At 46.5% G+C, this 14,881-nt stretch overlaps 1 protein-coding gene across 1 annotated transcript in view; it reads right to left on the bottom strand.

Moving 5' to 3' along the window:
- Positions 1-443: 443 nt before the first annotated feature.
- The window catches only part of HSD17B12 (hydroxysteroid 17-beta dehydrogenase 12), a 159,499-nt gene continuing 145,061 nt past the window's right edge, over positions 444-14,881 (bottom strand). Inside the window, exons 9-11 of the mRNA XM_069091458.1 lie at positions 12,221-12,286; positions 2,060-2,209; positions 444-1,232 (exon numbers count right to left, since the gene is read on the bottom strand). Of these exons, the coding sequence (XP_068947559.1) occupies positions 1,128-1,232; positions 2,060-2,209; positions 12,221-12,286 (321 nt within the window). The 3' untranslated portion in view covers positions 444-1,127. The remainder of the gene's footprint in view (positions 1,233-2,059; positions 2,210-12,220; positions 12,287-14,881) is intronic.

Raw genomic sequence — 14,881 nt, 5'->3', positions numbered from 1 at the left:
GTGACTTCTCCTGGAGATTACAGCAGCCATGACCAGTAAGCATCAAGAGAATGTAATCTTTGCACCAACAGCAACAATTTGGAATTTTTTTTTAAGAGAAGGTTTTACATTATGCCAAGTGAGTAGTTTGCTTTTTGGGAGCAGTGTTAATTAGTGGTAGTGACATGTGCCCATACAGAGTGTGAACAAGGAAGGCCGGTGGGGCCCAGACTGGCTGCCTCTCCAGGTCGGTCATGCTCTGAACCACTGGACACCAAAGGATGCCTCCGGCCTCTTGTGGGGATTTTCTTCATGAACCAGAACCCTGTCAGAGCTTTTTGTGTTGATGTTCATTTAAATTGTAGGATAAAAAGGAAGGAGCATTAGTCACACAAGGCTGTTTTGGTGAGCATTGTTTTCGAAACAAGACCGGTAGCAAACAAACCTGGATGGACACAGAGGCATTCCCACAAGCAGCATTTTATTCAGCACCTGCTGTGAGTCAGGCAGGCCCAGCACTGAGCACTTGGGATACAAAGACAAAAAAGGGCACGTCCCCAACTCGGAGAAGCTGACATAGACGCAGACTTTACATGGTTTTAAAAAGACCCTAAGAGTCCACACAATCTCCCCCCATCCCCCAGGACCACTGCACTCAATTAACCTCCTCACATCCCTCAGAATGAGTACAACTGAAACAGTGGTCATGCTGTCACTTAGCAAGTATAACTCAGATAATACAAGGAGTATTATCCAAGTACTTCTGAGGATTACAGAACCAGGTGATGGTTGAGTTTTTTGGCCCTGAGAAGGCTTTTGCGGTCCCTTGCCAGCTGTCTAGTACAGTTAGTAAGCTGAGATCTAGTAACCCACTTTGCACCCCCCCTCCCCCGATTAGCCTGATGCTGTTTTGTTTGCTAAGTAAGGATTCCCCACTAACTGAAAAGCTCTTACTTGAAGTTTCTGACTTGGTCCAATTGGCTTGGAGTAAACAGTCTAAGGAAATAAGTTCTCCTCAAACCCAAAAGCATTTAGTCCTATTACTAAATTAAAAAGTGATAAATGGAGATTTTAAAGGTTGGTATTTTGCAGAGCATGTTGAACACATTGTACCATCTGCTGGAAGTTCTTGATGGGTTCACACCAGCTTAAGTTTTCTTGGTCTTCTTCATGTAGGAAGCTCGCAATCCCTTGTTTACAGACATTGAAATTTTCATGGAAAGCCATAAAGGCATCAGATGGATGATCCAGCCCTAGAAAGAAGAGAGAAAAGAAGGTTCGAAGTTGATCCTTCAGACTGAGGATTTCCCTTCCCAGATGCAGATTGCCATCTCTCTCTCTCTGTCTCTCTCTCTCCTTTAAGTAGAACCTTTTCTGACCTAGCAACCATCATCCTTTAGCCATCCTGGTGATAAAATCTAGACTGCTGTTCTGACCACTGACACCCAGAATCTAATGCTGGGCCTCCATGGGAAGGGTTTCCATCTCAGAAGACCCTGCCAGAACTTTTGCTCCCAGCATAGCCTGAGAACCCAGGGTCATCTACATGCAGAACAGATGTACTGGACATCAGGGGAAGTTCAATTGGGGTTATGCTTAAGCATGTGGTCTTACATCTTCAATGATTTTCAGGGGATCAGACATGCGATTCTTTTGTCCTGAAAGCCGCCTGGGTAAGGGAAAGCCCTCTTCCAATGTAGTCCATCATCTTGTATGCCTTAGAATTATCCAGACCCTCTGCCCAGGGTCCCAGAGCCAGTATGAACAGAGACAGGAATTGAGCCCAGGGCTTCCTGGCGCTGTGGCCAGATCTCCACTCACTAAGCCAAGTTACTTCAGACATTTTTTTTAAGTGTGGTTTTTAAAGTTATTTGATACTAAGGCTTTCTTTTTCTCAAAGACAGAAGCTAGTACAACTCTGAAACAATTTCTTGCCATGTCTAAAAAGTATCTGTTTTGTTGCTGGACCCACTGCTTCAAAACAGAAACTCCGATTATAAAGAAAAAAAAATTAAGTATTTTATTATAAAAAGAAGAAATTGATATGTGAAAACTCTATTCTCGATAAAGAACTACCTACCATAATGGAGTGGACAGGATAGCCATTGGTGCTGGTCTGTATACCAACTGTCTTAATTGCAGACTTCACAAATGTCTCTGACGATGGCTTATCAAAGGTCGGCTTTCGGATTTTTGCCAGTTTTGTGGCCACAAAGAATGGCAGGACACTCTGAAAAACAAAGCCGATTGAGCTCAAGTGAGAAAACATTATCTTACTAATTATTATTTTCACAAACAGAATTCAGAACCATGTCTGCGGCAAAATGATGCATCTCAAGTTCTCATCTCAAAAAGAGAATCTTTCTCCTGCCTCAACAGAAGGCACCAGGATGGGACACAACCTGTAACACAAAGAACCAACATGAGACGGAACTGCCCACATCACCCAAACAGGGAAAGGAAGAGAGAACTGGCAGGAATAAGCCAAACTGAAGCATCGATTGGGAGACCAAACGGTCCAGTCCAGGGTGCCCTTACCCAAATATTCTGCTAAACAGAGTACAGGATTATTAAGCAAAAAGTGTTGAAGATTTCAAACTCCTGTAAAGGAAAATCACAACCTCCTGCTCTGCTGGGTTAGATTAAGTCTGGTGGAAAGTGTATTAAAGATGTGGTCCCCATTAGGTATGCTTTCCAGTGGCTGCTCACGGAGGTGCTTGCCACCTCTCTGAATTCCCCTCTGATAAGAGGCTACACCGACAAAGGCAGAATGAAGGCCGTTACTATGGCAGGTCGTAGAGAGTTCCCACCTAGTCCAGTACTATTTACCCAATGTCAGGACAAGTAGAAGAAGGCCCCAGAACATGGATGGAAGAACATGGACTATCTGGGGGCTTGTCAGAAGCGTGGCTCCCGTGGCAGAGGCAATATAAGCAGCACGGGATTGGAAGGCATGGAGAGCCTACGATTACCGGGGAGGGCCGGATGGCTTTACTTCTGAGATAGAGAGACTTTAGACAAAGCATGTGTTAATCACTTGTTAGGAGTGTTACAAACATGGGGTGTTTTGGAGAAATGATCTCACCTCCCTCTGAAAAGCCAATCTGTCACTGTCTCACTGACAACATTATGGCACACAAGTAGCTCAGGTGAACGTGAGATTAGTGTTGCCAGCCCCTCACCTTCAGCCCAAACCATTCTACTTAAAATGGTCCCTCTGCAGCTTGTATTGGTGAACATGCATGCAGCCTAATAAGTGCTCACAGCTAGAAGCCATGAGGTTGCATTGCTCAGCGGGGCCACTTGGTGGTGCCAGAGGACAGCTCATCATTCAGGTGGGGCCGAGGCCAACAGGCTCCCCAGGTGAGCATTTGGAGAGACAAGTGAGAACGCGCTGGTCTCTCAAACCAAAGCCCTCCCCTCCCAGGCAGTCAAGGTGGCAGCTGTCAAGGGCTTAGGGCTAGGAGGGATCCTAGATCATCTAGCCCTGCCTCCTTACTTTACAGATGAAGAAACTGAGGCCCAGAGAGGCTAAAACATTTGTCCTGCTGAGGTCACAGAGGGGAGGTGGGGCCGGCACCTGAACCCCGATCCTTGGACTCCACAGACCCACTGCATCACCTTCTGCCCTGCTGAGCTCTGGGATGCCCTGGCCTACTTTAGCCACAGGCTCCTCTGCCTTCCTAGCGCCCGGCTCTCTTCCCAGAGCCCTAAGGCGCTTTGTCAGACCCTCTCCTTGCCCTGCTGTGTGTGTGCCCAGACACCTCTGCACACTGCTCGACTTCCACCTTCAGGATGTGGATCTGCAGCATTGCATCCCCAGCACCAGTTGGGGGTCCTTGTGCCTGGCAGGAGTCATTTGGTAAAGGGCTGTTCATTTGATCTGAAAGACAGCCCCAGAGTGGGCATGCTGGGAGGAATCGCAGAGACCATCCACCTCCCAAACCTCTGACCTCCAATGGGGAAAAGAGGCCTCCGAAGGCCAAATGGCTCTCCCTGGCCTCACTGAAAGCAATGAAGAGAAGAGCTGGGAGAAGAACCCGGGCTCTTGGAGAGGTTTCCACACTCAAGGGAAAGAAAGGGCCAGGGTTTTCACAAAATCAGTTTTTCTTTGCAATCAGAGCTTCTAAAGAAACACCCAATCCAGTCTCTGTCACTAGGGTGGACAGGCAGGCAGACAGGTGACTCTAGTGCTCCCTCTAGTGACAGAAGTCCCACAGATGTCTTAGTCATCCCTCCCCAAATTATCTCCCCTCAGATTCATGTTAGAGGCACCAATCCTGAAAAAAGGACCAGTTCTTACTAAATCATAATCAAACAAATAAAAGGTCAAGGTAAATTTGATTAGTCCGAGTGCCACAAAATGAAAGCATTCCTCAAAAAGAGAATATTAACCAAGTTTAATCTGATCCCAGATTCTATTACTGTATGCTGATAACTCCCAAACTCATCCCTTACAAGAAAAGGTTGGTTCTAAAGGATGCATTCTGGAAATATGCATTTGGCCATTCAATTTAAAGCATTAAGCACCTAATCTGGGCTACCCACTGTCCTAGGATTTAGGGTCACAGACAAAAACACAATGGCCCAGCCCATAAGGAGCTTTACTGCAAAGGCCAAAAGGCCCCCAGTGCAAGTTAGAACATTTGAGCTAAGCCTCAAAACTGTGACAAATGGGAAACCAGAGCCAGAGGCTTTCACTCTCTCTTCATTTTAAATCAGAAACAATCTTATTTCGTATGAAATTATTGCTAAAATACATTTCTCCCAATGAGCATCAGAGGCAGAATTTACAGGTAACAATTTTAAACATTTTCCAGGTTTTACCACTTAAAATTCAATAAATTCGATCTGTTTTGAATTCAGAGCATCTAGTCCTCTGGATAAATTATGCCTAGAAGGGGCTACTGATATTGATATGGGCCAAGGCATGGTTCTGTTGTGGTAAGGATAAGAGCATGCAAGACTAGTTAGTTCGTATTACTAAAAGGTATCAAACTGACATTAAAAAGAGTATTTGTTTATTCTCTCCTCTCCCTAGGAGTTTTTTGAGGATCAAAGACATTCAACAAACTTGCTTAAGGTCCCATGCCCAGGCTAGAGAAGAACTAGGAAGCATGTTCACTTAAGAGGCCTCAGGGTATATGGCTGCTGGGACTGGAGTCAGGTGACATACCTGGGTGAGGTGGGCAGGCAGCTTGTGCCTCCCAGTGGGACTAAGAGGTCTCAGTAGGCTCTGATACTGTCTCTCTGTCCAGTACTTTCTTCTGCATGAGGCTGTCTAAACCATCTGAGGTGGTATTCGAGGTCCTCGAGGACCTCTCTGTCCAGCCTCACCTCCCAATATTAGCCTTCATACACCAGATGCTCCAGCCCAAGGTTCCTCTGGGTCACTCTCCAAATGGGACTTGTTCTTTCCCACCTCATGTCTTTAAGCACTCTGGTCCTGCTGCCTACAACATCTTCAGCTCTATTTCATTTCCCATCCATTCTTCAAGAAGATTAAATTTCACCTTCCCTCATTTCCCCAAGCTACAAGGGGTATCTCCTGCCTCTTGGCTCCCCGAACACGATGGATCTCTTTCTCCAACCACATTTTGTCTTATATTATTGTTATTTGCATATGTCTTATAGACTATAAGCTCCTGGAAGGAAGGCAATATATTCACCTTACCGATTATAGCTTATTCATAAGACTGTTTAAACCAAAGCAATGAAAATAGAGCATCCAAAAAAAAAAAACCCTCACAAAGAGGAGTAATATCTTCTTAAATCAAAGTAATCAACCTAACATCATTTGAATGAATTTTGAGTTGTTCTCTCCCTCTCAGTTCTTCAATTTGTCCATTGACTGATCAATCAGAAAACCAAATGTGACCCATAGAAACAGAAAGAACCTGCCAGGTCAATGAAGTGAGTATGACCACGATTAGCGACATGCCCAGCTCTTAATTAGTCAGAGCAGTAAAGATAAGGATCGGAGGAGGAGAAGATGCCAAATCTGGAGTAAGCCAAGAGAGGCCTAGTCGAAGGAGGCGGACTCTTGTTAATAATAAGGGTCAATTTAATTCCCAGTCATAATGGAAGACAATGATGAGAAAGGAGTCTCAGCTGGCAAAAGGTTCTCTGCTCTGGCAATAATACTGAGGATTTGGTTTCTCAGCCAGGAATGATCTGGCCTCTGAAGCAGCTGCCATGGCCAAATGCCCTACAGATTCTAGACTCTACAATTCCAGAAACAAAAGTGGGTCAGTGTCTTCTTCCAATAGAACAAAGCCTCTGGCCCAAATGGGGCTGCAATCACCCAGCATAAAACTCCTCCTGCTATGTGATGACCTAAGATCCAGGCTCCATCAGTGCCCTCCATTCTCAGCTGCTTCAAAGGGCTACCTAACATATGCTCTGAGCTACAAATGTGCTGATTCATGAGCAGCCTACCAGAAAAGGCAAGAGAAAGATGGAAGAGTGGGCAGTGGCCAAGGGAAGGTGCTTGCCTATCCCTGATAAACACTGAAGGAGTATTTCTGAGGTACATGAAGTCAGAGGCTGACCCCACTGTCCTCAGCTGTGGAGTAGAAGAGGTTCAAACATTGAGCTTGCCCTATTTTGGGGGTGAGCACTGAGCACCTGTTATCCTCATCTAGACAGAACAGGCTGTTTTAAAGAAAACACCACCACCTTTAATTTAGGGAAGTATTCACTGCCTAAAATGTCAGGAGTGGAGAGCATGGAGCGAGCCATCCTTAAGGTCAGGAAGACGAGATTTCCAGTTCTGCTTCCCAATGGCTGACCCTGGGCAGGAAGGTGTCAGTCTACATAGATGGAGAAGGTTTCCTCACATCCTCACTGGGATCTCCCTAAACCTATGAAATCGCAGCTCTAGTCCATTCAATCCTGAATTATACTGAAGGCCAACAATTCAGAGGCACCTAATCACTTTCTATCACTACTATTTCTATCTCTTCTTCTTCTTTTTTTTTTTTTGGAGGGCAATTGGGGTTGTGACTTGCCCAAGGCCACGTGGCTAGTTTTTGTGTTAAGTGTCAGAGACCGGATTTGAACGCAGGTCCTCCTGGCTCCTGGACTGGTGCTCTATGCACTGTGCTACCTAGCCACCCCCCCAACTATTTCTATCAATAAAGTAAGTATTTGGATTAAAGAATCAAACAATGCCAATGACAGGGGAGAGAGTTTGAACCTCCTCACCCATGAAAACAAGTATTTAAAGGAAAAAAGATAAGGATAAAAAAGAAGAGAAAAAGGCTTGGTCAGAGAGAAAAATTTAACATTGGTTCCATGAAGGGAAATGAAAGACACATCTCCTTCATCCCCCGAGAAATTGAGTCAAGGGAATAATAAAAGACAAGTGTGAAAAATACTTTTCCTCAACGGCAGGAATGGGGAAACGATGGGAAAGAAGAGCAGTAGCAAAGGAAGGAGAACAGGGATCCTTATTTAGGCAGACAGGTGGTGTAACAGGCTGAGTGCTGGGCCTGGAGTCAAGAAGGCCCGAGTTCAAGTTCAGACACTTACTAGCTCTGTGACTTCTTCTGTAAAATGAGGCTAACAGTATGTACCTACCTCCCAGAGGATAAAATGAGCTGGAAAGCACTCTGCAATCTTGGAAGCCCTACATAAATGCTAACTCTGATTATTACTTATAAAGAAGCTGAAGACACTAAAACTTATTTAATTCTGGTTTACAGACAACAGACTTGGAAAGGCCGAGCTTGATTATCCCAGCTATACTGCAACAGGACCTCTGGGAGTGTCTGCAGACACTTAGAAGTGATGGCCCAGCAAGGACAACATCCCCAGGGAAACAAACGTGCTCAGCAGACAAGAGTCCCAGCACGGGAAGGGACGCCCAGAGATTCTCTCCAAGCCCCGAATCTGCCCCAGTCCAAGCCTTCCTGACAGTGAGGATCTAGTCTCTGCTCAACCACCTCTAGTGAAGGGGAACTCACCACCTGCCTGGGTGGTTCATTCCAGCTTTAGCAGGACGCTCTTCACACTGAGTCAAAATCTGCATCCCTATAACTAACTTAGAGTGGAGAGATTATGTTTTGGGATCAAATTATTACCCACAGAGGAAATGAAATAACCCTGAAGAAATCCTCACTATTTTTATTCCGAGTTTGTTTTTTTTAACCTTCAATCACAATTTGATATTGAAGGTCTCTTACTTCAGGATACTGAGCTGTACTGACCCGATGGTCTCCCTGTTTTGGAGGGAAAACCCCAGAGCCAGGAGAGGAAGGCAAGAATGCTTGAACAGGATACTAATGCACACGATGAACCAGCCCCCAAAGCTTGGGCTACCTTAGGCTGAATCAACAAATGAATGAAAAGAGCATTTCCTAAATGCTTACCACTGCAAAGCCCTGTGCTGAGCTCTGGGGAGAGGAGACCCTGCTCCCAAGGAGCGCACACTCACACAGCAATAAGTCAGGTGGAAAGTCTCAATGGTGCTGAGGGCACAGGGGGCAACACAGATGGAGAGGAATCTTTTCTGTCATTTCCATGTGACTGTACTGGTAAGCCACCTGATGGCGCCAAGGCCTTGGGGGTGAGAATATCCCTTTCCCTGTCTTCCACGGCTGTGGCTGCTGAGGAAGTGGGAGCTGTAGCACCTGCAGAGGCAGTTGCTAGGTTACGCCTCCCGAGAGTCGTTTCCCTGGATGAAGGCTGAGGGCTGGACAGGAAGCAGGATCTGTGGTTTAGGGAAGTGCTGCTATCATTAAGGCTCTAGGGCTTATGTGTCCACTGGATGCAGGCAGCTGGGCAGAGATGTTAGGAACCTTCCCCACATGGGCTGCTCTCCTTGATGACAGCACTGAGGGCCAGGCTGAATGCAGGCTGGCAGTCTGGGGGCAGTTCAATTCTCAGGGCTCCGGGGCTGAGTCCTGGGCTGTCTCTGTCTAGGTCTGAGAAGAGCTGACAGTCGAAGTGATGGTTTGAGTTGAATTTGACACATGTAGCGTTCTGGCTCTCCCTCAGAGAGATACTGCTTCAGCTAGGTTTCCCTGCCTGCCACAATGGGGGCAGTTGGTCAGCAGTTTGTGTTGGGGGTCAGGTTCCTTCTCCATGGGGATGGAGGGCCAAATTTGCCAAGTCAGTCCAGATCAGGAATACTGTGGTTCATCTCCAAATACCACATTTTGGGAATGCACTGATGAGCTGTGCAGAGTCCATAAGAGGGGAGCAAGGCTGGCAAGGGGACTAAAAGCTATGCCATACAACAAACACTTGAACTGGGCATGTTTTACCTGGAGACAAGGAGATGGAAAGGGAACATGATACTAGCTTCCAAATCCAAAGGGCTGCCTTAACCTTACCTCTACAGTGTAGAGCTAGATGTGACTGGGGAAAGAGGCAGAGAAGTAGATTTCAGCTTGATGTAAAGAAAGTTTCCTAATAACCAGAGCTATCCTGAAGTGCCACGGACTGCCGTCCCTCTCCCTGGAAGGCTGGCCAGCTTCTCCTCAAGGACACTGCAAGACCTCTGACATCCCTTCCGACTCTGTGAGGTGGGTTTGAGTCCCCTCTTCTGTTTCCATTCCATATCTCAGGGAACTGTGATAGAAATCAATGGGAGACCACATAGAAAGCCTTCCTTTCTCAGGTCACCTTCCATCTCACTTGTCTCTGCCTCCTCACTTACAAGCTGTCTCCCTCCATAGAACATAAGCTCCCTGAGGCAGGCTTGGTGGTTCTGATTTGCCTCATGTGCCCCGGGCCTAGCACACAGCTGGTGCTCTACAAGCCCTTCTGGATCATGGGAAGATTTCTTTCAGAGCCTGTCAAGGGCCACACAAAACTGGCGTATCCCTCCCACTGCTCTGATGGCTTCTTTCAGAATCAGTGAGTTTGTAGGTGTGGGTATTCCCTCCACCAGGGCAGACTGAATTCCCTCTATGACTCAGCCTACTTTCTGAGAACTGCTGTGGCCAAGCGAGTGATGAGCCTCTCCAAATGGTTCTTGGACAAGTGACACACATGGTGTATGGCTGGGACCGTACTGGAAGCCCTTCCAGACTGCTATGGCCCTGCAATCCAGAAGAGTGTGCTAGAACCAGGGTCATATCCACACCACACCGACAGAAAGGACAACAGAAGTGGGGGAATAAGAACAATAAGTCCTTGTAACACAAACAATGGAGTAATATTATAACAATTTACATTTCATTCAAGAAGCAATGATGACTGAGGGAGAAAGGGAATAATGTAATACCACATAGAATTAAAACCCAGATCATAGAATAGTAAGTTGGAAGAAGGCTGATCTTGGAGAACTAGTCCAACCCACTTAACAGAACAGGAAGCTGAGGCCCCAAGAAGTAATCTGGTTTCCTTGAGGTCCTGTAACCAGTAAATGGCAGAGTTGGGACTCAAACCAGGGCTCTTGAGTCCTTCAAATCTGGCATCCCCCAGGAAGGTCTGGAAACAGTGGTTTATCCGCAGGTGCACTGGACATTGAGGTAGAGATCCTGGATGCAGGCAGACAGCACCTGGTGGTGGGGTCATCCAGACCACCAGGGCTCCTACACCAAAGGGAGTAAGATTTTAGACCAGGTCAGGGTCAAGCTGACTCCAGGATTAAATGGTAAGATAATAACACTCCCACCCTCAATGGGCAAGACAGCACTGTGTTCTTTTGGGAGCACTGATCTGCCCAAGGTCTACACAAAGAGAAGGAGATGTGGACTTGAAAACTTGATGGGGCGGCTCTGAACTGTTAGGAAGACTGATGAACTATCTGCTCACCCGACTCTGTTGGACCAGTAAAATGCCTAGGCCTGGGATCTACCTGATGGGTTTCTAGAGCTGCCTTGACAGGAGAGCCTGGATCCCAGGAGTGCCAACCAGCTTTTTTTTTTCCTCAAATGCTTTATTAACTTCTGATTTACATTATTCATTTCTGCCAGATTTTCTCCCCATTTTTCCCATACCCACTGCCCTAAAATAGCAGTCCCACAGGATATCCCCTCCTCCCCAACCAGCTTTCACAAACAGCAGCTGGAGAACATGATATTAATCTTCAGGTCCAAATGGCAGGCAGGATAGAAATTAAGACATGTTTTGCTTAGTCCAAAAAGGCAGAACTAGAAGCAAAGGGTAGGAAGTTGCTAGCGTGGAAAGCCAATTTCAATTCAATGAAAGCAAAAACTTCCTGACGGAGTTGTCCAAAAAACAGAACAGGGGATCCTGACGGTCCTGGAGGGGTTCATGTAGAGGCTGGACGGCCACTTCACTTTACCAGCTATCACCGAATTCCCCTCCAGCACTGAGAGGTGGGGCTGACCCTGCCTCATGATAAACACTGGCAGAGCCCTTGCATGTTCCCAGAGGCATACCTGTTGATGATCCCATGGGCCATTATTATCCCGTGCCCCTGGCTAACCGGCTGAGAGTAGCACCAATAAAGGCACCTAGCAGGATTTCTTGGAGCTCCCACCCGTATGGCATTGCCAGTTGTCAGAGCACTGCTGCTGCAGCAGTTTTCTGTGATGAGGCTGGCTGATAAGCTCAGAGATCAGTCTCAATGTCATCCTAGTACCCAGCAAGCAGGAGCCTCAGCTTTAGTGAAATCCAATGTTCCTTCATTAGAGGGCACTTACTGCTTTTGTCTCTGCCTGCCACCCTCCTGGCACACACAGATCTGAGTGTTGACAGTGCAATGGTGAATACATTAGAATTTTAATCAGAGGGGCCAGGATTCAAGTCCCTTGGACAGAGGTCTTCATGGAGCAGGCTGGTGCAGGAAAAGAGAACCCTGGACTCAGGCTCCAAGACCCTGAGTGTGAATCCAACTCTTCTACTTACAACCTGTGGGACCTTAGCTAAGTCACTTTCCCTTTCTAGGACACTTTCTCCACCTCTCCTGGAGGAGATGGCTTCACAGGACCAAAGATCCCCTCGCCAGGTTTAAACCTGTGACTCCGTGGCCTTCTCTGTAAGCTTTGTTACAGTGACAGAGCCTGTACCCATCCTGCTCAAACCACTTCCATGACACCCTTGGCTTGGCTTTGGGCACGAATCCCCACTGAAGTTTGGGGAACATTTTTCAGAAGTCTAGATCTTCCTGACACAAGCCAAAGGGAAACTGTATCTTTAACGGTGTGTTAACGTCACATTCACTTACTCAGGAACGTGATTTCCTTTCGTTGCCAAGACAGCCACAGTTGCTGTGGCAACCACGCAATAACAGGGATGCTTCACAGAAACGAATTCCACTCACCTGCACAAAGACGCCCTTGCTCCTGTATTCCGCATGGAGGCACTGGGAGAAGAAATGCACAAAAGCCTGCATGGGGTGGGAGGGGGGGGGCGGGAGAAGAAAACACAGAGATGACATCAATCGGCTGATTTGTCGTCTTGGAAACGAGAGATAATCTGGCAACCAGGGAACGTGAGGGTTCCTCACCATTCCTTTTACTTTAGATAAAGACGGTGACCTCATACAATAACAAGTTGGCTTTTGACAGCAAAGCCATCATCAAGCTAGATTCTGGTTAAGTAGATTATATTGGTCTGATTAGGACTCAGTGGAAAGAGGTCGTCTGGAGCCAGTTTAGGGTCAAGGCAGAAAGCACGATATGGTGGAAAGGTCCTCATCTTCCTGGTGCTAGAAGACCTGACCTGGACCATTTGCCATCTACATGATGAGCTTATCGGTAACATAAAATGACAGTGCTCTAACCTAAGGCAGTGGCTGTGAGGAACAATCATGACAATGTATGTGACATGCTCTAAAAATCAGTCATCATCATCTTCCTGTGTCTGCATATGGTTCTGGTCATTTGGTAGAACATAATGGTCCCAAGTCCACTCATTTTATAATTCTACTGCTTTCCAAGAAGAAATTTATTTTATTCCTAGCTACTAAAAGATATAACCCCTCTCTTCCAATCACAACATAAACAAAAACACAGTCAGAATTCTGTGCTTGAAGAGACACAGAGAAATAAGCTCTGAGATTAACAGTCAAGGGTCCCCTGGGGAGCTGAGACCCAGCAGGTACAGACAGATAAGAGAACACTTTCTCTCTTTTCCAAAACAACAGCCTGGAGTTCCCTTTCAGGAAGGTAAGAGGGTGATCCCCTCCCACCTCTGCAGCCCCGGTGCCTAGTAAGCACCTGGCATGTACATGGGAAGGGTGCTTCACGTGTAATGCACATGACATCAAGCCCGACTCTGCGAGGTGCCGAGCTGGCAACATTCTCGTCAATGCGGCAGAGCCCACAAGCCTTAAGGAGGCATTCCACTGTCCAGGCTCAGGCCGTCAGCACATGGGTGTTTCACTAAGAATGTGTCTGTCAGCCAGGACAAAAGCAGCTCAAAAAAGGTGTGTGCGTAAGTGCGTTCTTTCAAACGAGGAGCAGCCGTATCAGTGCTCCCCTGGCCGGCACAAACCAAATCAAGTGGATGTGCTGGAGGCGGGAGTTTGGCTCCTTTCCTTCCCTAACTACACTGACAGAGTAAAGCCAGGCCTTATTGCAGGCTGCAAAGGCACCCTTCATTTCAGCTATGTAAATGAGCCTCCCCCACAGCATTATGCTACCACGGTTTTCTCTTACAAAAAAGTGAGGCCTCTCCAAGGGACCTCCCAGCGCATTCCCTTCTCAATGCCGTGCTGTGCTCTGTGTATGAAGAGGCCCCACCCTGCCCCAGTCATGGGGATGGGCCATGCAGAGTCATTCACACTCTTCAGGGACCAGCTGCCTGCATTCATGAGAGAGCTGGAGCTCTGCAGCCAGATGCAGGGATGGGGGTCTACAGGTAACATACTCGCACCCCAATGACTAAGGAGCAAGACCATATCTTGAGGGAACAATGACACCAATGCCCCTCAGAGAGCTCATTATGCACGTATCACTCTGTAGAAAGCAGAAACATGACTGGCCCCATTTTAAAGGTGAGGAAACAGAGGTTCCAAGAAGTTAAGGTACTTCTCCAAGATTAACCCCAGCACTTGTCACCCTCAGGCCAGTGGTCTTTCCATGACCCAGCCTGACTCTTACTGAATTATTTGGCCCTTGCTCTCAATGCAGCTACAAGAGTCAATGTTTCTGTGGATTTGGGATCTTGTTTTCTAAGTGTAATGTGTATAATGCTGCCATATTGAAACAGTAGAAAATGGAGCTATTCAAATGTGAAAATCACATATGCCTGCCCTTTTTCTATCCTATCAAAGGAAGCATTACCTTTCTTTAATTAAGGATATGTCTTGATAAGACTTCTGAGATGTCATTAATAAACTTGAGAAAAAAAACTAAATTCCAAGCAGCCTTGCTTGCTGAATAGGAACCATCAAGGTCTTGCCCATGATTCTCCTGTTGTGTTCTCTTATCACAGGCCACACGCCCTAAGTTCTTCCAATGTCAGGATGAAAAATAAACCTAATAACTAGGAATATTGCTTTCTCTTTTAATAAAATGTTATGAAAATAAATCTGAATGTGATGAATAGGACTAAGTGTCCCTTTTCTTATTTCTGGAGACAAGTTTAGAAAAAGAGTTAATTATCTCAAATGGAAAAGCATGCCTAAAAGACTAAATAATAAAATTCTCTCCACTTAAAAGAATGTTTCTTTGACTCTCTTCCATGCACTGGTTTCACTGTATGTTTGAGTGATTAGATTCACTTGTATTTCTCAACATTTTCCTTTCTTTTCCCACTACAGGTTTGATGACACTGAGGTCTCCTGTGTATGTGAAGATGACACAGGGAGAGCACAAGACTCTCCTCCCACTGCAGACATGGATGTTTGCTGCTGATCCAGCCTCTTTAGCTGCCAACCTGTCCCAACCACTGACCCACACTTAAGAGGTGCTTGGCCAGGGTTGGAAGAAAAGCTCACCACCCACGTGGAAGATGATACCATACGTGTGGTCCCAAG

Source organism: Petaurus breviceps, unplaced genomic scaffold (genome assembly GCF_028583685.1).
Source record: "Petaurus breviceps papuanus isolate PSGF00001 unplaced genomic scaffold, PetGlider_PUasm1.0 188, whole genome shotgun sequence".
NCBI classification, from domain to species: Eukaryota; Metazoa; Chordata; class Mammalia; order Diprotodontia; family Petauridae; genus Petaurus; species Petaurus breviceps.
Note: the sequence above shows the minus strand (reverse complement) of the source record. Positions and strands in the feature narration are given on the sequence as shown.